The sequence below is a fragment of the Pleurodeles waltl genome, chromosome 11 (genome assembly GCF_031143425.1).
Source record: "Pleurodeles waltl isolate 20211129_DDA chromosome 11, aPleWal1.hap1.20221129, whole genome shotgun sequence".
NCBI lineage: Eukaryota > Metazoa > Chordata > Amphibia > Caudata > Salamandridae > Pleurodeles > Pleurodeles waltl.
This window is the reverse complement of record NC_090450.1, coordinates 485,125,726-485,153,416: the sequence shown is the minus strand read 5'-3', so window position 1 is coordinate 485,153,416 and position 27,691 is coordinate 485,125,726. Positions and strand designations below refer to the sequence as shown.

The 27,691-nt window shown below is 43.7% G+C and overlaps 1 protein-coding gene across 1 annotated transcript in view; it reads left to right on the top strand.

The window, feature by feature from the left end:
* The window catches only part of DAW1 (dynein assembly factor with WD repeats 1), a 190,905-nt gene that overhangs the window by 146,317 nt on the left and 16,897 nt on the right, over window positions 1-27,691 (top strand). The window contains exons 11-12 of the mRNA XM_069213859.1: window positions 5,294-5,370; window positions 26,226-26,388. Coding sequence (XP_069069960.1) covers window positions 5,294-5,370; window positions 26,226-26,388 — 240 coding nt within the window. The remainder of the gene's footprint in view (window positions 1-5,293; window positions 5,371-26,225; window positions 26,389-27,691) is intronic.

The following is a 27,691-nucleotide window of genomic DNA, read 5'->3' as shown; positions in this document are numbered from 1 at the left end:
GCACTCTCTCTCTCTGCTTGCCGCCTCATTCACCTGCTCTCTGGGTTGGGCTAACCCACTATTACCCAGTTGCACAGACTGCTTGCGAAGGGACAGCAGGATTGTCCTCATCACCTCCCTCATAATGTACTGGAAGAGGAGTTATTGAATGGGACTCCTCCAACTGAAAAATCACTCCCAGAGTCTGCGCCATTGTCCTATCCCTCAGATGCTGTCTCAGTATCTGATGTCTCAGTCTCTGATCCTATGTCAGAGCTGTCCTCTATAACCCGAGTGCCGGCAGCAGTCATCCATCAAGATGCCATCTCTGCTATTGGCTAAACTGTTGCTCTAAAACACTAGCCTACGTAGACAGTCACAAAATCGGTGGTGTGTGTGAGATACGTGCAACAGTAGAGGCCACATTACCTGCGCTTCTTCCCTCAATCAGCACGTTCTTTCAAGACACTCAAAAAACACCTTGTCACTCACCATTCGTCACAGTCTTTAGCACCTCCTGCGCCCAGTCCAACAATCATTATTGGTGCTCCCACTCCCTCCTCCTCGGATTCCCTCATTACCACCCAGCAAAAGTGCCCTTCATCTCTCCATAGCCGCCCCGCACATACATTTCATTTGTATTATAGCGCAGGTAACGGCTGACTTTACTAATGTACTCAGCTATTGACATAAAATACAGATTTGCTCTTTGCAGTAGGCATATAAACCTTCTGCGCTTCTTTCTGCGCTTCTTTATGGCACTAAAACTGCCACTAGACAAAAGTCTGATCCTTTCGTAGCAGAAACATAATCACAATACTTACTTGACTTTTTTATTGCTGCCTAAAAGCTACAGGTGAAATGCGTCAGTTGAAGTATGTGCATTGCTTTGAAGACGCAAGCTGCAACTGCAAGACAACTGGTGGCAAATCTATATATAAATAAATATAAATATAAATATATATATTTATATCACTTTTATATGTGGGTCTGGTTTTCCTGGGGGCCGATCGCAGCCCCCGGGGAAACCACACACATATTGACAAAAGTGATATATATATATATATCTATAGATATATCTATAGATATATCCATGTACATAGCTATATCTACATATATAGATCTATTTTTTGTTGTTGTTGTATGGTTTTCCAAAATGGCCCCCAGGGAAACCCTACAACAACTAAAAAAAATATTTCCCCCACGGGCGACACCCTGTCCATTGTTTTTTTTTTTTTTTTTTTTTGTATTTTTTTTTTTTTTTAATGTTGCCCCTGGTGGGGTGGGGGGCGAAAAATATGCCCTGGGGGGGGGGGGGGGAGTTTTTTTTTTGACTTAACCACCTTACCATAGGCAGGGCTAGGCACATACACCTGCTCATCTCCAGGATAGCCTTGAGGGTATGATGTATTTTACAAATACACATAACATACCTTGATACCAGTCATCTACAGGCCAAGATCAATGATCCCTGTCTTTTTAACATCTACCTCAGCCCTTTGCAGAAACTGATTCAGTCCTCCGTCTGTCTTGTTACAACTATGCATCCCTGGCATCTAGTGGTGTTTCCTGGCCCCCGATCGCAGCTGTGCTGCGATCGGGGGCAGGAAACGGTTTCAGAAGGCCTCGTAAGAAAGGGGAGACTCTCCCCTTTCTTACGAGGCCTTCCCGAACATGGGGAATGTTGCGGCCGCTTCCTTCTCCAATGAGGAACTCAACATTGTTACGTCAGCATGCTGACGTCACAAAGGGGCGTGTGGGGGGCGGGGGGAGACACAGAAGAGCTTCCGTGTCTCCCTGGGACCCCAAAAAACGCACCGAGTATTTATTAACCCCCTCCCTGGTGTCTGCCACTGGTTGTGACCCGCACCAGGGAGGTGCATTGAAGGGGTTAATTGATGAGTGGTGGTACATAGTCCTTGCACTTAATTCAGAGGTCTCACTATAGGGCAGTGTGGTGGTGCAGCAACTGTAGGGACGCAGACATCTCCTGCTAGATACTTCCTTGCAGGGTGAGCTTCTGATCTGAGAGCCAGTGACCTGGCAGAGTAGTGGAGGGAAGGAGCAATGAAAGAGAGGTAAACAATGGCATGCTTACGATGTTTGGATATATAATATAAACCACAGAGGGTAACCCTGCAAAACCCAAGAGGGGCTGGGTAGAAAATATTGTCCTGTAAATTTCGATTATATTGGTTAGGTGTGAGATTGACCTTCTTTTCTTTCTTTTTGAACATGAGCACTTGTTCTTTCAACACTTTTTCTGTCCTTATTTTTCTGATAGGTGTATTTGGATGTGAATATGTTAATTAATTCTGTATGTAAATAAAATAAGTTTATTTAAATATTGTCTTATGATGCTGCTTGTATATGTTAGTGTTAGTGTTTTTTATGTTAGAGTGGGTTCAAGAGTGGGCAATGTAGACTGTTGACAGTACGATGTTTGGATGGCATGTGTGGTTTCCAGAAAATCTAGACAAGCTGGTAGGCTCTTCATTGTAGGTTTCTTCAACCACTCAGAAAACAGCAGGCATCTTGCCACTCATCACTGGAGCTGAGGCAGGCCACCTGTACTGTTTGTGTGTTTAAGAAGCCCTCCTTCTGCAATCATAACAGAAATGTCTTTACCAACATAAATGGTAACTGAAGTAAGCTTCATGCATGACAAGACTACTTAGTTTCCACCAGCCTCGAGTTGTTTTCAGCACCTTTACCAGTCCCATTACTGAGCTTGAACTGAACGGCACTGTGAACCTTTAAGTCCAAACCTTAAAAAAGGGACTACGGTCTTTGCATAACTTAACCCAAGGGATACTTGGAATCTATGTTCTTGTGCAACAGATCGTCAATCTGGATCTCTTGAAACTCTTGAGCTTATCAGTTGAACCAGACTTTGCCATTGGGTCGCCCCTTTTAATGCAGCTTGACTGGAGAAAGTAGATCATTGGCACTCATGAGCTCTCTGCGGTTTGTGGTTTTATGTTCAGGAGACCTTTGCAGACTTCTGAGCTATGTTATTTGAATTGCTTGGACCTTGTGCACTGTAAGCAAAATGGTCTTTAGTTGCGACTCTCAAAAGCATGATTTGAAAGGAAGAGGGAAAGCCATGATGTTCTTTTATCTTTTTTTTTCTTTACAGTTTATAGCACCAACAAGGCTCTAGGGGGGCATTAGAACACTTTACAACTGAACCAGGCTTAGCAAACACGTTTTTTTCTTTATAAGGTAAAGGGAGATTAAGTGATTTTCGTTATAAAAGTGGTTTGTGCTTGATTTGTTTGCACTATGCATTATGGAAAATGTATCCCTTCTTCACAGGCTGTCATACATTACATTAAATCCTAAAATTAACAAACCTACACCTAATCACTATATCCTATATCAATATCATACCTAAGATTTAATTCTTGGAAATCGGGTAACAATGCAAGTGGGGGTGGTAGGGACCAGGGAGCCTATTGGCTCTGATGAAATGGCAAACCAGATGACCGTTAACCTCGAAAAAAATAAAATAGTCATCTTTGGGAAGGGGCGAAAAAAGGAAGTAAAATGGTACCTGGGTAGCAGTACAGTAGAAAGAAGTCCCAGCTACAAATATCTAGGGGTTTGGATACAAGAGAGCCACTCATCCAAGCTACATTTAAATGACCTGAAACCACGTCAGGCCTCATTGGTCGTGGCCTTTCAAAAACTGCGGAGCAAAATTTGAATGCCCACTTGGAAACCCACTTTAACAGTATTCAAATCAGAACTAATTCAAACGCTTTCATATGGATCAGTGGCGTGCCCGGGCCAATTGAATTATTTTCTTAACAACGCCCAGAGCAAAGCTCATCACCTAGTAGTCAACCTTCCACAACATGCTTCACCTGTGCCAATCAGACCGAAATTTGGGCTCCTCGATCAAGGTCTAACGCAAAACTCTGCACTTCTAAAACATCTGTCATCTGCCCGAGCCAGGCCATCTAATACTCTGAAATTGCTCATCTCGAAGGATATCCAGGACCACAGCCACTCAAATCACTGGGCTAAGGGGAGCGGAGAAGCCCTGAAAACACGGTCCGCACAGCACCTGTGGGATCTGCCATTATCACACCAGGCTTTCAGACTAGCAATGAATAAACAGGTAAAGTTTCTGTCTTGGAAGCAGGACAAGAAACGTTTCTGCAAACGCAGTCATGCATTGCTGTACATCAACACCTACAAAAATCTAACCCCAGAGCTATCTGTTTGAAGCCATTAACGGCTATTACAGGACGAAAATGCTAGCATTACAACTCGACCGGTTTCGACATAATACCGTCATGGGCCCCAAAGCCAGCCAGTCTGTCACACAGCCTATGCCATGGGCTGCAGGAATCCTTTGTGCATTTAATATGCATTTATCCCACGTTGCTAACCCCATGCAGAAAACTCCTACGGAACCTGTGTAATCTAAATGGAGGCAGAACGTGTCACCAAGCCATGTTATTCTGTCTGCAGGGCCAAAAACCCCAAGTAATGGCATGCCTGACAAAGTTTATCGTCTTTGCTGAACAACAGTGCAATGCAGCTGCACTCAACAGGAGGGAGAGCATTGTAAAACCTGCATATCCCCGTGTGCTGGCACAGACACTTAAAAGCACCAAGGGAGCCAAACTAAAATTTCCCGGCAAACTGCTCCATTTGCACGATCTTGTACCCTCTCGCTTTGCTAATTTAGTTTTTTAGCCGCAGAGTCAAAATCACTTTAGATATTTTAAGTATTTGTATCTTCTAGTATTAATAAGGTTGTTAGTTTTAAAATGTAACGTTTCTTTTATCAGATCATGTAAGGTTTTAAGTAACTACATCATGATTAATAAAATTACTTACTGATGAAATAACATTTTATAGCTCATTTCACAGTGCCTAGTGACAAACTAGTGAAACTATACTTTACTGTTGTCGTTTTTAATATATTCAGCCACTACATATCTTACACTAGTTCTCTGTGGCGCTCTTAACCTTTTCCTTCGCTTTAGTGCATATGCAGCAAGCATTAAGGTTTGGCTCTGAACAGTCGGATGTATTGCAACCGCTCGCCACACGTTAAACGCTTTTTCGTGTTGTCCTAAGAATCCGTTTTTTTAATTAAATGGTTAGTGTATGAGGTAACTTTTTTAAGAAAGCATGAATTTAGAACAACATTGTGATATTGTTCATTACAACTTGCTTCATTGACATCAGCGTAATTGTAATTATTAATGGAGCATGTGTAATTACCGAAACTGAAAAACGAGTCTTTGAAAAGTTTTTTTTTTTTTTTTTTTTTTTTATGTTTTTTTTTTCACAGGCTCCGCCAGGGTTTATAGTGCTACAACTAAGAAGTGCATCGCAAAATTAGAAGGTCACGATGGGGAAATTTCGAAGGTAGGTTTATCTTCTGTATTTATGGCTTATTAAAGCAGAACTACATCGCTACACTGACGTTTTTAACGCTAGGCACGCAAGTGAGCTGCTCGTGACAATGAAGGAAGAACGGAAACGTTGAACCATCGGTTGAGTTGTGCCATCCCTGTAGTACTTCTGTCTGGCGTATCACTTTCATTAGAATTTGCCCTGTTTAACTTTTAATTTGCTGCCTTTTTCACCTCTCGGGAGCATCGTAATTGCACGAGTGTTACTCACTGAGCCAGGAAACATTGTATCATGGGACGCTCATCATAACAGTTCAAGTTTCTGTTTGACAGGCAAGATTAGACCTTGTCGGCAACACGGTCACAAAAAATCAGGATTACTTAAGCCATCGCATATAACCTGCTACGTGTGAGAGAAATGTTTTAGTGAAAAGATCTACTGAATTTGTGCTCCCATGTGATGCATCTTTCCTCTATTTTCTTCAAATACTTTACCTGACACACTTCTGAATACTTTTAAAAGAGGCATTTTCAGGAGAATGACGGTCAATTTTAAGTAGTTTTGTATAGCCTTATAGTCCCATTACAATTTACAGTGTTCAACAAAGAAAAGGACAAAGGTCAGCTATCTTTGTGTCTATTTGTTATCTCAGAATAAGCGCAGTGGAGGTGATACTTCTAAAGTGGAACTTAGTGGGACCCAATCATCATTATGAGGAACAAAGAGGAGCACCACCATGGCTGTGGTTCTTAATATCAGTTGACTTCAAGACATGCAACATCAAGAACTAAGCCAGGCCACCCCTGCCTGCATTCCCAACTGGACTGAAATCCACCCCATTTAATTTCTCTAACTTGTCATATTTTCACCTAACTAGAAGCCAAAAATAGAGTAAGAAGAGTGCTGAACATTGACGTATTTCTTCAAGGGGTCCCGATTTCAATATTTTTGGCCTTTACTGCTGAAACCACTAATAAGACCTCTAGTTAACAACCTCCATGATCCAATGTTATAAGTATTACTTACACCTTTCTCCCCAAGAGCAACAAAGGTGGAAGACAAAAATAAAATAAAATTCAAATGGCCGTATTTAGACCCACTGACCCAATTCTCTACTGTACTCAAGATATTTTATGCCTATATCATTAGCTTCTTCAGATTGAGAGCAGATGTATCAGTTGGTTTGGAAAAAGAATGCCACACAATGGGTCTGTAACCTTCCGTGCATTCTGCTTCATGGCTCCTCATTTGTTGTAAATACTCATTTTGGAGGTGAGTGGACCTTTTCAGGGATTGTAAAGAGTATTGTCACGTGATTTTGAAGAAAGGAATGATAGCTTCCAAATATGCTGAGAAGCTCACTGCAAGATTCAGGGAGGACCACGGTTAATGCTATGATGTGCTCCTAAGATATTTTTTTTGACTGCACCTACCTCACTTCACACTGCCTAAATTCTCCATGAGAAATTAAAAGAAATTTCATTTTTTGTAAGTACACTCTTTGTATTGCATGTGGGGAGGGTGAAGAGATCAGAAGATGAAGACTAGGGCAGAGCCTTTGAAGTCTTTGGTTAGACAAAAGAGAGGAGTTGCCCAGGAACCACCTAACTTCAAATATATGCCAGAGGCGACCTCTAGCAGTGGATTTATGAACTATACTAGTTGTCAGGAGCTTCATCAGCATCTGCAACATCAAATGCATGCCTTTTTGTTTTCAGAGACCGAAAAATCACCACTGCAGAGGAAACCAATATCCTTTAACAGAACTGGGGAAATCCCCAGCAATCAGAAAGCTATCGCTTGGTCACTCTGCCTACACTGATCAGCACCCAGTGGTTCATTTTATTTCATACCATCTTCCCACACGCAAAAATATGGCAAAATACAGACATGTTTTAGAAGTTGTGCAAGCTTCTTACAAAACCGACATTCAGAGTTTGATAATTAATCAGCCAGGCCACTGAAACCTTTAAAGTCATTTGATTAAAATAGACATTTAATATTGTTGTGAATACTTCTATGATCACTTGGCGAAGAAAAAAAATCCAATAAAGGAATTTTCACCCACATGTACAAAGCTCCTTTCTAGTCACAAACAGGCTGATTTGCAGAATCGGCCCGTTTGCAACTAGAAAAACTCTTTCGGAAGCCCAAACTGCGATTCAGTAACTTGTTACCGAATCGCAATGTGGGTTTTGCCATTCGCTATTAGGAAGGGGTGTGTTGAAGACATTGCTTCCTCATACCGAATGGGAAAGGTATGTACGAATGTTTTGTGACCTGAATTCAGTTGCAAAACATTCGCAGTTTACTGCCAATAGAAAGTTGGTAGTAACCCAATCACAAATGAGAAGTGGTCCCTAAGGAACCCCTCCACCTTTGAGAATGGTGGGGAAAATGATTTATTGAAGCAGGCAGTGGCCCCGTGGACCACTGCCTCCTCTTAAAAAATGAAAGTTAAACGGTTCATTTTTTTCTTTTTACATTTTTTAAGGAATACAGGCTGCGTTAAAAAATGTTTTATTTAAAAGCAATCTCAGACTTGGTGGTCTGCTGACACCAGCAGGCCACCATGCATGTGATAGCTGTAATTTCTAATGGGTCGCAAATAGTGACCTACCTCATTAATATTCATGAGGTAGGTGTTTTTGTGACCCACCGGGAATCACTAAACAAACTCAAAAGAGTTTCATCCATCTGAAATTGCATTCCTAATTGCAATTCACATAAAATCGCAAATAGGAACTCACAATTTCAAACTTTATTACATTTGGCCCTAAGTCCCATAATAGATCTTCACTCTGCATTCAAATTGATTAAAAAAAACAAAAAAACATTAGAATGCTGGCCCTGTGCCAAATGTATCCCCAGTTAAAGGATGGGAATTGGTTATGTGCTAAAGATACAACAAAACAGTAAATCCAAATATCAATTGTCATACCCAGTCATTTCTTTACTTCAGAATATACAACCAGTATTAATAGTAGAAAGATGTGCCCTTTGTTTCCTTGTGCATTTTACAAGTGGTTGTCCTGGCTGTCTTCCTGCGCTGTCCAAAAGTCAAATCTGTACATGCATGATTATTTGATTAAGGCACACTCCTGAGAAGATAATGCAATATCTACATATGGCATCTGAAATATTACACATTTTAGGGCTCCAGGAAAACTAAAACAAATCAAGAACCAAAACAGCTCATGTCATCGACTGCGAACACTTAGTTCTGTACATCAGGGTTGCAAAAGCACGGAGTGGTGAAGGACAGCCTGTCATTGTACTGCAGAACTATTTTCAGTATGGGAAATACCTCACACAACAGCCATACATAAAGGCTGTCTTCTGAGCTACATGCCATTCTGTTAGTGAGACCAGAAAAAGAAGAAACTGAGCTAAACCCCTTCTTTGTGATCTCTTACAGGACAGTTGATTGTGGCTGACACCCCGAAGGTGGATTAGGCTGCTTACATAGCTCTACTTAAAGTGTGTAAACTGTTCAATCAGGGATTAACTGTACCATATAAACACGTGGGAGCTGTGAACAGTACACCTGATTCTAAAGTACTTTTTGTGTTCACTAACTTCAAGCTATATCTAAACAAATAGGGACAAGTTCCAATACACACACATGTGGCTGAAATAATTTAGAACTGGCTTCTTTTGCAAGGTCTCCAAATTACATCAGTTATTTTCCATGTGTCCAGATCACCAAGGCAGATCAGCCGAGTGAGTGAGCACAAATGGATACTGCACATTAAAGTACTAAAATACATCACTGTCTAAAAAAACAGATCCTCTACTTTTTGCCAATGCTAGAAATTGAAAATGCTTGGACACCTACAGGAGTTCTCTTTTGATAGATTGGCACAAAACCCAACTAAATGCTTTTCAGTCAGTCTCTCTCCTCCCAAATGTAAATTTCAAATTGAAACAACCTAGCGCATTGATATTCCTCATTGGGCATAGTGTAGGTGAATGTAATACCACTTTCTCTAAGACTCCTGCGCCTTAAGGACATTACATATGTAGTGCTACACCTCAGCCTGTCATCCCAAAATGTATTCATGATATGCCCTCCACCTACATAAATAGCTTGAATTAAGTTAAACGTCTTTTCAACAAGATCATCAAATGCCACATGACGAGTTTCAGTATTTGGTATCCTCAAAGGCAGATTAACCTTAGAACATGCCAAAAAGATCCAGTATTATCTTCTGTAAATAGTTGCACATAAATCAGAGGCCCCCAGTTTGCCTCTTTAAACATCAATTCAGCTGCAGTTATTGGTTGTGGTAAATGTCTTTCTTATGCATCTGTTTCACCATACCAGTGATTAAAAGATTCTTACTGGCCTTTAGATTTTTTGTCTTAGAAGGAATCTGTCTGTTGCCTTGTCCAAACTGATGCACCTTTAGTTCGAGCTCATACCGAAGTCAGATCTGCAACACATGCCATGGAGGTTTGATATTTGTTGGCTACATGTTAAGCTGGAATAGTGTGTGAGATTCAAAGTGGATGTGTCCATAAACCATAGGCAAAATTCAACCACACTAAGAATTCCCCTTCTTTCTTACCAAATGTAAATTTACATTAAGCAGTCTTGTTTTGCCTTCCTTTTTTTCTTAGGATCTTGCCCTCAGATAGGTTACTAAAGGGCCTGGCCAGATTGTAGGAGAAGTTGATTTTATTTGCTGTTTACTCTGTTTATAGGCTTGTTTGCATGCTTATTTTGTTGGTCTTTTTTCACACCAAGTTTTGTTGAACATTACGTACAGATACAATGATGTCACAGTGCTCTGTTCTTGCTACCCTGCTTTCCTACCTTATTGGCAACCTTATTAAAACCCTCAAAATTGCTAGGTAGAGTAGACTAAGCTTCAAGCAAATAGAATACAAAACACTGCCTAGAAAAAAGGCTACATCTCTGGAAAGTTAATATCACTAAGCCTTTCTTAGAGACGGCCTTTAGGACTAATCAACTGTTTACCCTACACCTCTCTCACATGGGACTTGGCTGTGAAAAGCCACCAGTGTTGCCGTAGCACTCAAGGGGTTACTGAGAAAGTTCTATTTGGTTCCTTCTATATGCAGCCATTCCCAGCTAGTTCCGAAACAAAGACAGTACAAGATTAAAAACTACCACAATTGTCATAGAGGTCATTCTTCTTTTTTAGGTGCTGTGGCTGCGAGGGGTATTGTTTACCGTAATGGTCTCTCACCCATTTCATACCATTCATTGGCATCATTGTCACTCTTCTTTGCTGCCTTATAATCGGCCACTGAGAGCCAGGCAGAACTTCATTTACTTTCTGTGGAGCATGGACCAAGCACAGATTGACTCATCTTGATTAGTGTCATTCCACTTCTTGCACTGCAATTGAGATACTATTTCTTCTTCCCCTCCCACCAACCCTTGTCCGTGGTGCTTCTTCTCCCTTCCACTCCTCCTTCTCCTCCTCCTGTTTCCTTCCCATCATCTGAGAGAGTCCAGAGCTGTCTGATTTTCAACTCTGAAATATATCTGTGGTTTAAACCTCCGACAGCAGGCTATGTTCACCTTTTATCACAACATGATGATTTTGTTACTTATTAAAATTTTATATCCTGATTGAGTACTAATCACGTCTGCTACTCCTGTTTGGAAAATACTTTTAATATTTGGATCTCTACAACACTGCAGGATATATGTTGCTCCCTCCCCCACTAACCCCTCCTATTCTATAATACATTTATTTGTGAACAAACCAGTTATTGCAGAAACTTTGTACATACTAACAAACTCCTGCATTAAATAAAAAAACATCAGCTATTTACATGGATCTAGGTCAAGATAACAAGTAATATGTTGTATTATAACTGCATTTATGTAGCTTGAGACTTTAAAACAATATAGGGCAATTCATTTGCAAGTCGGGCAACTTTCCATATCACACAATGCCACTTAATATCATGCCACACAATCCTTCTCCACACCACACAGTACCACTCCACTCCTGACCATGCGAATATATTCCACTCCACACAAGTGAAAACACAATAAAAAGAAAATTCCACACCAATTTAGAAAAAGAGTAAAAATTAATAAATTATTTGACACGAATCCAGAAAAATCCAAACAGTAAAACCATAGATATGCAATTCTAAAGATTTAAGTGAAAATCGTGCCTAGAAGCACAAAGTGCCATCTGTGGTTAACTGGCCACACCTGACCAGGACAAAGTCAAATGTTCAGGCCAACTACGAAGGAGCACCGGCTGGCTGCAAGGACCAAGTTAGGCCCGCTGAACAAGAGCACCTTAAATCCTGTTTTGCGGAGCATTGCAAGATCCCTTATTGAGGATGCATCACAAAGTGGCGGGCCCCAGGAAGCTGTGAGGCTTTGATGCGGAGTCCCTTTTTGTCGAGGATGCTGTAGATGAGGGGCTTGGATGCAAAGTAATAGACAATAGTTTTGTCGAATCTGTGGGGCAGTGATGCATGTTTTTTTTTCTCATTAAGCTTTATTTCGGTAATAAAAGTACCATTTAATGCTCATCCTACAATACACACCTGAATAAAAAAGAGCCATAGTATAAAACACTCTAACTGGAAAATGTTCGAGAAAAAATAATTAAAATGCAAAATGCAAAGTTCTAAAACATAGTCAGGAATTATAAAAAATCACCAATATAAGACAATAATATAAAAACCTTCACCCAATAAGCTTAAAATACAAAATAAAAAACACAATATGACAATTTTAGAATTAAAATCAAATATTCCCTATAAGAGCAGCATATCCAATGTTGTCTACACACTTAAGCTTGTTTTGATGTAATACATTGCAAGCTACCCCTAAACATTTTGCTCTTACGTGCTAAATTGCATCTAAAAATCTAGCCAAAGCACATACGACAATGCCATGGGTATTCGTTTTGCAGATCCTAAGAGCTAAGAGTTAAGAGCTGGTTGTTAACGCCCATGGAACTGCAAAGGGGGTATAATCCATCGAATCTGCTGTTTGGCATATGCGGGACAATGAAATAACACATGAACGATGCATTCAGATAACCCGCAGCCCATTGGGCATAGGTCTTGTTGGTTATCCTGTTGGGACCACCTACAAGTAAAAGTGCGTAATGGTAACAATCCCAACCTAAACCTGACATACAGTGCGCGTGCTCGGGGGAATAAGATCAAGTCCATGTAGTTGTCAAATTCATAGTGACATTTGACTGATATAAACCTATCTGTCAAGCTGGACGAAGGCATCTCAGCTAGGTTTCCTATTTTTAATTTTAGCCAATATGCATCCTTAACAACATCTGCTGCATTTTTTGGAAGACCATGAGGGTCTGTCCAAAACTGGGCCAACCCTATATTGATCAGAGTGTTTTCAACGTGATCACACCATGGGATTTTTCTTATTATTTGTGTACTCAGCAGAGCATTCAGCCATGTTCTATATGGGCCGAAGATATCCATGGACCAAATCCTGATCCAATACGATATTGGTCTTAAATCGGCTATATGGGTGATGGAGTCTAGATTTTAGGTCCATCCGAATAGGAAAAGTGGGGTAACTAGTAGGTATTTTTGGAAAGACCTTTATAAATGAGTTTTCGGCAAGCTCTAAGTCCCTCAAATTGCCATGCCCCCATAGCTCTGCTCCATACAGAGCTCCCCCTCTAGCTTGTATTTTATATATTTCTATTGCGGGGGAGATTGCAAATCTGGGAGATCTGTTGGCAAATCTCAAGACACCCCGAGTTCTGTTTCAGTCTCATGTGTGCCTTTGATAAATGGGCCTGCCATTTATGTGTGTCCTCTAATCTGACTCCCAAATTCTCTAAATCGGCGACTCTTTAACACTTTCCCATCCAATAGAATTGTCCTCCTTATTTTATGTTTTTTGTCACCAAAAATCATATATTTAGTTTTTAAAGTATTAACTTCAAGGCCATGGTCCTTGCAAAAACACATAAACTTCACGAGTAAATTGGCGAGGCCGGAGGCAGTTTGAGATAGTAACAAAGTATCATCCGCAAATAGTAAACACAGAGGCCCTCATTCTGACCTTGGCGGTCGGCGGAGAGGCGGCGGTCGGACCGCGAACAGACCGGCGGTCAAAAAAAGGGCATTCTGACCGCGGCGGTCACCGCCGCGATCGACCGCCACTTCCCCACTCCGACCGCCACGGCGGTCATGACCGACGGGCTGGAGTCTGCGCACTCCGGCCCGGCGGTCGACCCAAGACCGCCAACGGTATCATGACCCTGCTTACCGCCGCGGTTTCTGGCGGTCGGGAACCGCCATGCGAACCATGGCGGTAGGCACTATCGGGGCCAGGGAATTCCTTCCCTGGCACTGATAGGGGTCTCCCCCACCCCCCACTGCCCCCCGAGTCCTCCCCCCACACCCTCCACCCCCCTGCCACCCCCCAGAGGTGGTACGAACCCCCTCCCCACCCCCACCCCGACATGCACATACACGCACCCCGACATGCACACACCCCCAACATGCACATATACACACCCCCTACACACACACATACACAACGGGGACACATACCCGCACACATACATGCCGACATGCGCACCCGCCGAACTACACACATTGCCCATAGGCACAGCAGCACCCCCCGCCCGCATGCACGCACTCACACACCCCCTCTACACACTCACACGCACACCCCCATGCACGCACACATCACACAACACCCCCCCAGCCCCTCCCCTCACGGACGATCAACTTACCTTGTGCGTTGGTCCTCCGGGAGGCGACAGGAGCCATGGGGAGGTGACCGCCAACAGAAGACCGCCAACAGAAGACCGCCACACAGAAATGTGGGTCGTAATTCTGTGGGCGGTGTTCTGCTGGCGTGGCGGTGGAGGTTGACCAGTCTCCACTTTCCCGCCGACAGCCAGTGTGGCTGCTGGCGGTTTTCCGGCGGAACGCTCCCAGCGGTCGGAATGCGCACAGCGGCATACCGCCGCGGTCGGCGGTCTTCACCGCGGCGGTAACTCGGCGGTCTTGCGAAAAGACCGCCAAGGTCAGAATGAGGGCCAGAGTCTTTGTCCCACCTAGTTTTGGTGCATCATTATCACAGGCCAGTAAGTAAGGGATACATGCATTAATAAACATTAAAAACAGTGTGGGGGCCAACACACATCCCTGCCTCACCCCTCTTTTAATCGGAATCTCGCTTGTTACCTCCCCATTTACTCCCCATCGAATATTTGCAAAACTCTCAGTGTATAAACTTTTAATTAAGTTTAGTAAGGGACTTGGGAAGCTGGCTCTGTCCAATACCTCCCACAGTTTACAGCGCGGGACCAGATCAAACGCAGATTTAAGATACACAAAGGCCACAAAAAGGTTCCCTGTGTCCAGGTCTACAATCTTCCATTTGATCGTGAGAAACCTAAATATCTGGTCGATTGTACTAATTTTCTGTCTGAAACCTGCTTGGAGATCACGGAGCGCTTGAGGCTCTTCTAACCATTCTTTAACCCTTATCAGAACCTGATAGCAAAATATTTTTTGGCGATTATCCAGAAGGCTAATTGTCCTGTAATTCACAGGAGCGGCCCTATTCCCCTTTTTATAAATAGGAACAATGATTGCACCCTTCCAGGAGCGGGGATAGATTCCACTAGCCAAGACAGCATTTGATACATTATTAACATAGGAAAAGCCCCTGACCTACACATGTGGGGCCTCTAATTTTTGGGCCATGATGGCCATCCTAGGTTCATTCAGTGTAAACAGAGTCAGGCTATCGATGGGAGAGGAGTCTAGTCCAATTACAATACTGCTGTTAGTTTCAACGTCATACAGCTTCGTGAAGTAGGCCACCCAATTTTCCGGTGAAATATAAAAATCTGGTCTAGAATTTTCATTTCGCCCATTGGAAGCCACCAAGGACCAAAAACGTTTTGGGTGCTTCTCCTTAGCTGCTGTCAGCAAATCCTGCCATGACTCTACTTCCCAATTATTTTTGCAGGTCTTTATTACAAGTGCATACTCACGCCTAGCACTAATTATCAGATGTCTATCTTTAGATTTTATTGCCTTTATCAAGCTGCACTTGGACTCCCTGCATGCTTTGCCAAACCACCTATGATGGGGTCCAGGTACTGAATGCTTATTTTCCCTAACAGTTCTAAAAAAGAGATCCGTCAAAATAGGAAAGAGATCCGTGTGCAAGGCCATAACCTCGTTGGGGGAATATGAACAGGGATCCTCCACTAATTGGTGGTTTGATACTAAATCAAGCATGTTTCCCCACAGTTTTCTTGAATTTTTGAAAAAATCCCATTTCAGGGCACGCTTGTTAGAAGAAACTGCTAAGGGGGGAATAGTTTCATTACTATTTTGCATATCTGTTCTTTACGGAATAAGGCATCATATGTGACTAAAAGTGGGGCATGTTCACTGTTGTATTGATTTCCTACAGAAATATCTTGAATAGTGTGCCATATCCTCACATCAATGACCACATAATCTAGTATACTGCTATATGACCTTCTGAAGAATGTGGGTTTTGCAGGAGAGTCCGAAGGAAAGCGCCTATTTCCTGGGTGAAGACCATGTGTTATCATAAAGTCTATAATCTGCAAAACCCTACTACTTGATTTGGGCTGCTTCTTCCAAGAAGAAAAAGAAGGAATATTCCTTGATGCATCTTCTAACTGCGTAATCTCGGAAAATGCAGAATTAGGTTCAAGTGTCGCATTTAGATCCCCAGCAACAAAGATAAAATGCAATGTTATATAATCTGACACCAAAGCATTCAACACCTGAATAGTTTTTGACAATTGGTTGGAAGGACCTGGTCTGTTATAAACATTGACACACAACAGGGAGAAGCCTCGCTTTTGCTGAATGGATAAAGCCAGTATATCCTCTGAGTCCATAAAAATGTCTCTAATATTCCCCAGACCGTAATTGCTCAGACCTGAGCCCCCCCGCCGCTCTCCCCGCCAGAGATGATCTGGCTTCTTTGCAAAATGAGTTGAACCCTTGTCTAAAAACATTAGTAGTTGACCAAGTTTTTGGAACAAGCAAATGTCAAATTTATCGATAAACTCCCCCCAATCTGGGTCATCTAGTTTATTGCAAATTCCAGCCAAGTTCCATGTCAGGAGCTTTGGGGTTGAAGTCTCCTGAGTTGTAAGGTCCTTCCGAGAGGATGACAAAATACAAGGTCTGGCCTGGTTCTTCCTAGGTGATAATTTGACCATAGGTACATCTAGTACGTCAGATGCCGGACCCCTAATCCTGGGGGACGGGAACTCTAAATCTGGCACCCCTTCTACCTGTGAATTGGCGATGCGAGAAGATCCACTGTTATCCTGGTCAGTTTGAGACAAAAACATTCAATCAATTTCTGGAGCAACAGGTACTTGTGCCAGTCTCCTTGAAATAGTTGTCGCATTCTGACAAGCACTCTCCTTCTTATTAGCTAAGACATGGGTCTCTTCAGAGATGGCTAAAGGTTTATCTCTCTCAATTTGAGGGCTGCGGTTCGGGGCGGGAAAGTTCACCCTTATTAAAGAATCATCTGCAGGCCAACAGCTTTTGAAACAGATACTTGAGCCACTTTGCCACGGGTTCCGCATTTCCAAGGATAATGGGCCCCTTACCAACTCAGGCGCAGACAGTACTAACTTTATTGTATCCAAATGGCCCTCTCTCTCTGTATAGCGCTGCGCAGATATATCTGAATGGATGATGGAACCACATTGTCTGGTATGCCGTATCCAATGGATAACCTTATTTATAAAGGAAGCGCTATCTTCGTATGCATTATGCGCTAATGGAGGAACTCTGCACATGAAGATTGGGTAACCACTACCCTTGAACTGATATGAGGTTTGCACAGTAGGCAGTTCCCGTACCACTTTGGTATGTGGTCGAGAAATCATTGGGGCACAAGGATGACTTTTTACACTAGAAGGACTAATAAGACTGATCTGTGAATTTCTAGTGTCCTGGTCAAGATTGCGGTTTGTACAGGAAAAAGTCTTCTCTCTAGGACCCAGATCTTTAGTAGAAGTGGAATTAACATTTAATTCTGGCTTGTACACAAGCAGTTTCCCTTCGAAGACTGTTAGAACGAAGAAGAGTCGAAACCTCTGTCATTAGTGTCTTCAGTTCTTTCACGTCTTCTTTTAAATCAGTGACGAGGGCAATCAAATCCTCCTGAGAATGAGATGTGATTGGGTGACGACTTATAAGTCGTACACTTGGATTAAAGCTACCCAATTCTTCTACTTGGCCCTGGGACTCCAATGGTAAAAAGCGATTGGAACAGGGAATGTCATGTACAATCACACTGCCTAACAAAGGGTTCTCTGGGCTTGTCTGGTATGTACATAATTCGCTGGCGCTTATATTTGTTCCGTCAGCCTGTGCTGTCGATGGCCTCATGGTGACACCACTGTCGGGAATATTTCCCTTGCCCCGAGATTTGACTGACAAAAAAGGGGTAAGTGAAACATTTTTCAATCGTTTCTGCGGGTCTTTTTTCTTTTTAGTCAACAAGGTCTCCACTTCCTCAATCAAATTATCAATTTCGTCAGTCACACAACTAGATGAAATGTGTAGCGCTTGATGCAATTTAGGAATTTTTTTTGGGGCAATGCCCGCCGGCATACTACTCCTTGCCTTGCGCGTCCCCATTTAAAACAACTCAATACTACAAAAATAACAATGTGGTAAGTTTTGATAGTTTTATGGCACAGTACTTCAATATGTCGCAGGGATAGCTCCTACCTTAGGGCCACAAGGGGTTGCCCAGTCCGGCCTCTTGACGGTCTCTGACAGGCGCAGACGGGCCCACCCTGGGCCTGGGCTTTGCCCGGATGCGTCCTGCACTGCGGGGCAACTCGGTTCGCTATAAACGCCAGCGAGATCCGATCTAGCCCCCAACAAGCAGCAGAGGTCCCTGGGACACCGAGTCCCTGTTGTCAGAAGCAGTTGCAGAAACAAGGTTGCGGGGCAACGCGGCGCGCTATAAGCACCCGCAAGGTCCGATCCAGCCCCCAACAAGCAGCAGAGGTCCCTGGGACACCGAGTCCCTGTTGTCAGAAGCAGTGGCAGAAACGAGGTTGTGAGGCAACACGGCGCGTTATAAACGCCCGCAAGATCCGATCCGGCCCACAACAAGCAGCAGAGGTCCCTGGGACACAGAGTCCCTGTTGTCAGAAGCAGCGGCAGTGATGCAAAGTCTTGCATCTTTGTCAAGGTTGCCGTCGATGAGGGGCTTGCAATGCGAAGGCTCGGTGCTGAGGATGCATCTTGCAGCAGTGGTTCAGAGGGGACTTGGACTGCAGTGCGAGGTTCAGCATCAAGAATGCATTAGACTGCGATAGTTTCAAGGTGACCGCAAGGGGATGTGTCGTACTGCGTCTATTCTGCTTACAGGACTGCAGCTGAGCTGGCAGAGCACCATCAGGCCCACTTCCAAATGTTCAGGACTGGGGGTGGCACCACTTGGAGGACAATACTCATAGCAAGTAGAGTCCAGGTGCTGGGTTAAGGATGATTAGAGCTTTTGTCTGTCTCTGAGGCTCAGATTAGGGTGCTAGCCCTTGGAGTCACTCTAGTGGTTCTGGGATCAAGATGCAGGTCCATCTCTTCGCATGCACACAGGCAGCAAGGCATCAGGACAGCAGGGCAACAGAGTAGCAGTCCTTTTGGCAGAGCAGCACAGCAGCCCTCCTGAGTCTTCCACAGGTCCAGAGATAATCTGAAGAGTCAGTCCACTATTTATACCTGGTGCCCACTTTGAAGTAGGAGAAGGTTCTAGAGTTTTCCACACTCAGAGGTGTTATAATTTCCTGCCTCCTTGGTCTGAACCCAGCTTGTCTGGGATCACAGTAGACTGGCTCAAACCCTTTGTGAGTTGTGCAAGTGTAGTAGGGTACAGCTCCTCATCAAGTCAGAGATGCCCCATCTTTCTAACACTTATACTCCTTTGTCTCACTGCCTTGGGGATATATACAATGTCTAACTGCCAGCTACACTTGCTCATGTCACCCAGAAAACATGCTGCAGACACCAAATGGTTGGGGACAGAAAATACCAACTTTCAAAAAGGGGCATTTTCAGAATTGTGACTTAAAATCCGATTTTATCATGAAAAAGAGTCTTGAATTGCAATGCCTTAGACACCAAACTTGAAGTTCCACCTGCACCCAATTGAAAGTTATCACTTTTCAAATCTACTAAGTTCACCCAGCAACATCATATGGGAGGTAGACCTTGTGGTAGTGAAAAATGCATTTAACCTCTTAGCTGCTGGGCCTTTCCCCCACCCCCAGTGCTGAGCCCTTTTTTTGGCTATTTGGGGTAGTTCGCGCTTAGGCCTTCATAACTTTTTGTCCACATAAGCTATCCACGCCAAATTTGCGTCCTTTTTTTCCAACATCCTAGGGATTCTAATGGTACCCAGAGTTTGTGGTTTCCCCTGGAGGAGACCAAGAAATTAGCCAAAATACAGTGAAAATTTCAGTTTAAAAAAAAAAAATTAGATAAAAGGGCTGCTGAAGAAGGCTTGTGGTTTTTTCCCTGAAAATGGCATCAACAAAGGGTTTCTGGTGCTAAAATCACCATCTTCCCACCTTTCAGGAACGGGCAGACTTGAATCAGAAAACCAAATTTTTCAACACAATTTCGGCATTTTACTGGGACATACCCCATTTTTACTGTTTTTGGTGCTTTCAGCCTCCTTCCAGTTAGTGACAGGAATGGGTGTGAAACCAATGCTGGATCCCGGAGGGCTAAACATTTCTGAATTCGCCACCAGAGTTCCCCCGACAGAACACCGCTCCGCGGTCTGAAGACCGCTGCGGTGATTCTGTGTTTCCCGCTGGGCTGGCGGGCGACCGCCAGAAGGCCGCCCGCCAGCCCAGCGGGAAACTCCTTCCCACGAGGAAGCCGGCTCCGAATGGAGCCGGCGGAGTGGGAAGGTGCGACGGGTGCAGTTGCACCCGTCGCGAATTTCAGTGTCTGCTAAGCAGACACTGAAATTCTTTGTGGGGCCCTCTTACGGGGCCCCTGCAGTGCCCATGCCATTGGCATGGGCACTGCAGGGGCCCCCAGGGGCCCCATGACACCCCATACCGCCATCCTGTTCCTGGCGGGCGAACCGCCAGGAACAGGATGGCGGTATGGGGTGTCGGAATCCCCATGGCCGCGCAGCAAGCTGCGCCGCCATGGAGGATTCCCATGGGCAGCGGAAAGTCGGCGGTACACCGCCGACTTTCAGTTTCTGGCCGCGGCTGTACCGCCGCGGTCAGAATGCCCTGCGGAGCACCGCCAGCCTGTTGGCGGTGCTCCCGCCGACCCCGGCCCCGGCGGTCCTTGACCGCCGGGGTCAGAATCACCCCCAAAGTTCTGAATTCAGCAAGGGGTCATTTGTGTAGATCCTACAAGGGTTTCCTACAGAAAATAACAGCTGAAATAAAAAAATATTGAAAGTGAGCTGAAATAAAAAGCAATTTTTCTCCACGTTTTACTCTGTAACTTTTTCCTGCAATGTCAGATTTTTTAAAGCAATATACCGTTATGTGTGCTGGACTCTTCCGGTTGCGAGGATATATAGGGCTTGTAGGTTCATCAAGATCCCTAGGTACCCAGAGCCAATAAATGAGCTGCACCTTGCAATGGGTTTTCCTTCTATACCGGGTATACAGCAATTCATTTGCTGAAATATAAAGAGTGAAAAATAGGTATCAAGCAAACCTTTGTATTTCCAAAATAGGCATAAGATAAGGTGTTGAGAAGCAGTGGTTATTTGCACATCTCTGAATTCCGGCGTGCCCATACTAGCATGTGAATTACAGGCCATTTCTCAAATAGACGTCTTTTTTACACACTGTCTTACATTTGGAAGGAAAAAATGTAGAGAAAGACAAGGGGCAATAACATTTGTTTTGCTATTCTGTTTTCCCCCAAGTCTGCCGATAAAAATGGTACCTCACTTGCGTGGGTAGGCCTAATGCTCGCGTCAGGAAACGCGACATGGACACATTACATTTTTACATTGAAATCTAACTTGTTTTTTGCAAAGTGCCTACGTGTAGATTTTGGCCTCTAGCTCAGCCGGCACATAGGTAAACCTACCAAACCTGTGCATTTTTGAAAACTATAGACCTAGGGGAATCCAAGATGGGGTGACTTGTGGGGCTCTGCCCAGGTTATGTTACCCAGAATCCTTTGCAAACCTCAAAATTTGGCCAAAAAAACACTTTTCCTCACATTTCGGCGACAGAAAGTTCTGGAATCTGACAGGAGTTACAAATTTCCTTCCACCCAGCGTTCCCCCAAGTCTCCCGATAAAAGTGGTACCTCACTTGTGTGGGTAGGCCTGGTGCCCGCGACAGGAATAGATCACACAACGGTCAATGTTGGTCCTTATATGAGGCAGCTGTTGACCCTGGGGTGATCCATTCCTTACGCAGGCACTAGGTGTAGGCACTCAAGTGGGGTAGTGTTTTTATCAGGACAGGTGAGGAATCACTGGGTGGTAGGAATTTTGTGGATCCCAGCATATTCCTGTAGTTTGTGTGACAGAAAATGCGAGAAAAATTGAGTTTTTATTCAACATTTCAGCTTTGCAGGGTATTCTGGGTAAGAAAACTTTGGGGAATCCACACAAGTCACACCTCTGTGGTCTCCCCCGAATGTCTAGTTTCCAGAAATGTTTGGGTTTAGTGTGTTTCTCTATATGGCCGCCGAACCCAGGACCAAAAACACAGGTGCCTGCCTTACAAAACCAGTTTGTTTTGCGATAGATAATTTTGATGTCTCCACAATACGATTTGGGCGGTGGAATTTGGGGCTGAACTAAATTGGGGATCTCCCAAGAGAACACTCTCTCTCTCTGCTTGCCGCCTCATTCACCTGCTCTCTGGGTTGGGCTAACCCACTATTACCCCATTGCACAGACTGCTTGCAAAGGGACAGCAGGACTGTCCTCATCACCTCCCTCATAATTTACTGGAAGAGGAGTTATCGAATGGGACTCCTCCGACTGAAAAATCACTCCCAGAGTCTGCGCCATTGTCCTGTCCCTCAGATGCTGTCTCAGTATCTGATGTCTCAGTCTCTGATCCTATGTCGGAGCTGTCCTCTATAACCCGAGTGACGGCAGCAGTCATCCATCAAGATGCCATCTCTGCTATTGGCTAAACTGTTGCTCTAAAACACTAGCCTACGTAGACAGTCACAAAATCGATGGTGTGTGTGAGATACGTGCAACAGTAGAGGCCACCTTACCTGCGCTTCTTCCCTCAATCAGCACGTTCTTTCAAGACACTCAAACACCTTGTCACACACCATTTGTCACAGTCTTTAGCACCTCCTGCGCCCAGTCCAACAATCATTATTGGTGCTCCCACTCCCGCCTCCTCGGATTCCCTCATTACCACCCAGAAAAAGTGCCCTTCATCTCTCCATAGCCGCCCTCCACCACGCACATACATTTCATTTGTATTGTAGCGCAGGTAATGGCTGACTTTACTAATGTACTCAGCTATTTACATAAAATACAGATTTGCTCTTTGCAGTAGGCATATAAACCTTCTGCGCTTCTTTATGGCACTAAAACTGCCACTAGACAAGTCTGACCCTTTTGTAGCAGAAACATAATCACAATACTTACTTGACTTTTTAATTGCTGCCTAAAAGCTACAGTTGAAAAGCGTCAGTTGAAGTATGTGCATTGCTTTGAAGACGCAAGCTGCAACTGCAAGACAACTGCTGTCAAATCTAATATATATATATATATATATATCACTTTTATATGTGGGTCTGGTTTAACTGGGGGCCGATCGCAGCCCCCAGGGAAATCACACATGTATTGACAAAAGTGATATATAAAGATCTATCTACATAGATATATCTATAGATAGATCTATATATAGATCTATATATATCGTTATATATAGATCTATCTAATATATATATATATATAGATAGATAGATAGATCTATATTTTTTTTTAGTTGTTGTATGGTTTCCTTGGGGGCCAAAATGGCCCCCAGGGAAACCCTACAAGAACTAAAAAAAAATATTGGCCACACAGGGGTCGCCCTGCCCACGGGCGACCCCCTGTCCATTTCTTTTTCTTCTTTTTTTTTTTTTTTTTTTTTTTTTTTTTTTTTTAAATAAAATTTAGCCCCTGGGGGTGTGTGATCGCGAGCTCCGTTTTCCGAGGGGGCCGTCCCCCCCCAAGTGAAATCCCTGGTGTCTAGTGGTGTTTCCTGGCCGCCAGGAAACACTTTCAGGAAGGCCTCGTAAGAAAGGGGAGATTCTCCCCTTTCTTACGAGGCCTTCCCAACGTGGGGAAGGCCGTTTGTGGCCATTTTCCCCATCTGCGCCGATGGGGAAATCCACAAAGTGACGTCATCGCGCCGCGGGCGGGGGAAGACACGGAAGAGCTTCCGTGTCTCCCGGGGAACAAAAAAAAAAAAAAGAAAAGAAATCCTCGGGTGCGATGCACCCGAGGATTTATTAACCCCCTCCCTGGTGTCGGCCACTGGTTGTGACCCGCACCAGGGAGGTAGTGCGGGCGTCGGCCAGTGGCCGACGCCCGCATCCAAGGGGTTAAGAGTTTTTCACTACCAGGGCATGTAAAAGTTTACATTACAGTCCGACTTTTTAAATACACTGCACCTTGCCCTCTGGGATGTTTAGGTTGACATATGTATTTAAAAGAGAGCTTTATTTTTGCCAGGTGCAAATGTCAGTTTAAACTGCACATACACAATGCAATGGCAGGCTTGAAACATATTTAAAGGGCTACTTAAGTGGGTGACACAATCAGCGCAGCAGGCCCACTAGTAGCTTCTAATTTACAGGCCTTGAATACATGCAGTACCACTTTACTAGGGGCTTACGAGTAAATGAAATGTGCCAATTGAATGGTAGCCAACTTCACCCTGTTGAATGAGAGAGCGCACACACACTTTAGCACTGGTTAGTAGTGAAAGAAATACCCAGAGTCCTAAGGCCAACAAAAATGAGATCAGCAAAAATGAAGGAGGAAAGAATTTTTTTTGGGGGGAAGACCACCCTAAGGCTGACAGGTCTAGCAACTCTACTCAGTGTCACTCCACACAATGCTACTCCACCAATGCCACTCCACTCCAAATAATGCCACTTCACTCAGTGCCACTCCACTCCATACCACACAGTGCCACCCCACTCTACTCAATTCCACATCATTCTACAAAGTGCCACACCACACAATGCCACTCCACTCAGTGCCACCCCATTCAATACAATGGCACTCCTCAATGCCACTTCACTAAACCTCACTCAGCTCAACTTCACTTGACTCCACTCAATGTCACGCCACACAATGCCACTTCTCGCCACATAGTGCCAATCCCCTCCACACCACACAATGCCTCTGTTTCACACTACACTGTCACCCCACTTAATGCCAGTCCACTCCACGTCACACAATGCCACTGCACTCCACTAAATGCCACGCCACTCTACTCAGTGCCACTCCTCATCCCACTCGGTTCCACTCCAAACAATGCCACTTGATGCCATGGCACCTAATGCAACTCCACACAATGCCACTCCATTCCACATAATGCCACTCCACAAAATACAATGCCTCTCCAATACGTGCCCCACAATGCCACTCCACTCCACGCAACTCCACTATTCTCTTTGCCACACAATGCCACTCCAGACAGTGCCACTCCATTCCATGCAACATACTACTCCACTCCACACAGTTCCACTCCACTCAGTGCCAATACACTCAATGCCACTCTAATTTACACAGTACCACTTCTCAGTGCCAGTCCACGCCATGTCAGACAGTGCCACTCCATGCAATGCCAATCAACACCACACAATGCCTCTCCATTCCACACAGTGCCATTTCACTCTACGCCACACAGTGCCAATACACTTCACACACTAACCACAATGCCAGTTCACTCCGTTCCAAGCCACTCTACTTCACGCCATACATTGCCATTCCACTACACACAATGCCATTCTACTCAGTGCCATTCCACTCAATGCTACTCCACTCCTTGCTGCTCCACTCAGCATCATATAATGCCACTCCACGCTACACAATGACACTCCTATCCACTCAGTGAGTGTAGCTCAGATCCACTCCACACAGTGCCACTCTAAGGCACACAATGTCACTTCACTCCTCACAGTGACACTCCATACCACACAGTGAAAATCCACTCCACAATGTGCCACTCCATGCAACACAGTACCCCTCCACACAATTCCATTCCACTCCATGGCACACAGTGGCAATCTGCTCCACTCTAATCCACACCACACAATCTCACTCCACTCTAAGGGGCCACAATGTCACTCCACGCCATGCAATGCCACTCCAGACCACACAGTGGCACTCCATTCCACTTCACTCCAATAACGCAACTAGATATCACATAGGTGAGCCCTATTGACTTTGCCAATACTTGTTTGTACTTGTGTGAACTTAGAAACAGATCAGCTGGATATGATTATTGGCAATTAAGCTTTTTAAATTGCATTTTTCCTTAGACTGAAAGTTCAGCTTTTAATAAGCGTGCCTTCATTGTGGGAAAATGGAACAATACGTATGTTGGTGAAGAGTAGGTATGTTGAATCAGAGTGATATTTCATTGATATTTTGGTCACAAAACTGAGATCGATAATTGAGGGATCCAACAATATGTTAGCTTTTTTTTTGATCTGCATATAATGACGGTCCCTGGGTGAATTAAATATTATAGGAAGTAAAGCAGTAAGAAACTATTCATTCAAGACTAAGCAACATATTAGAAATGCATTTTTAAATTATAATTTTATATTTTTCTGTTCCTTTGTCATATATTTCCTTTAAGATTTGCTTCAACGCCCAAGGTAATCGAATACTAACAGGCAGTGCCGACAAAACAGCTAGACTCTGGGATCCAAATACCGGACAGTGCCTTCAGGTACTGGAAGGCCACACAGATGAGATCTTCTCATGCGCCTTCAACTACGAAGGAAATACAGTGATTACAGGTAACGCACTATCAAAGTTTTGTTTCTATATAAATATATTGAAAATAGGCAGGACATATATTTTTCCCAATATTTTCATGTAGATTTTCTTTTACCCTTAACAACAGTGGTCCAGAAAATGTCGGTATACTGTACACTTAAAACTGAATTGCTTAAAGGTACAGCTAAGATATAACATATTAACTAGGCCGTCATTTAAAAAGATGGCCTGTGTAGTCCAAATTCAGTGATAAAAACCTCTCTGCAGCAGGGGCATTATCATTGACCTAGTTCATGGAATAGTATGGAATATGCAACAGTTTAGGTTACAGAAGTTGAAGCACTATTGCGAATATTTACTGCCACACTATCTTGAAGTAAAATAAATAGTAATCAATGTACTTCCCTTATGAAAATGACTAGCTGCTCTCATTCCTATGAATTCAATTCCTTTTTTGTCTTTCCTCATAGGATAACAATATATCACGTGAGAAATTAGATTTAAACCTTCCGACAGCTGTATGATATTCAGAATGCTAGAGTGCATTTAACATTCTATTTCTGTAGCATTTATCTTTCTAGCTCTCAAGTCCAGCATATCTACATTTTAACGGGAAAACTACTTTTATATAAACATTAAGGTTTAATTACAAATCAGCGGAAAGTTGTCACGGGGAAGTATACTGTTGAGCCCATACAAAACATATAGGTATGGGAACATTGAGCCTGATTTTATCTGACCTGTAACATTGCTGGATGATTGAACATGGCTCGCGGGCACAAGATGACTGTCTGGTTCTCGCCTCCCCTGCCCATCAGCTGCCCACGTCGTGCTCCGGCACATCACGCCCATCTGCCACCTCTCAGAGTGATAGTAAATTGTGCATTAATCTGCTTAGAATAGGGAATTCCACACACAGCTTTACCAAGAAAAACTGGGTCAGTGTGATTATTTCCCATTCATGGGTATTAGCTTGTAACTGCATAGTATTGGAGGGTTTTTATCGCAGTGTTATGTTTGTGGATGTTAGCAATTGGCCTGAGTGCGTATCAGGTTTTTGTTTAGTTTAAACAAAGTAGGTCCGAAATGTCAAATACTTCTTATTTCTTACTCAATACATGAACAGGCTATCGTACATGATTTTACAGATAATCCAAATACAGTTCTTTCTCCAACGCAAATGTCTCAGGTTAGGATGACTAGGCCTTTTTATCTAATAGCGCCATTTAATTACCTTCACAGACGTGCACAAATAGTAGTCTGAAGCTTTTATTCTATTCTTATAATAGTCTTGTCAAGTTGAATCATGGTTAATCGTTCTTC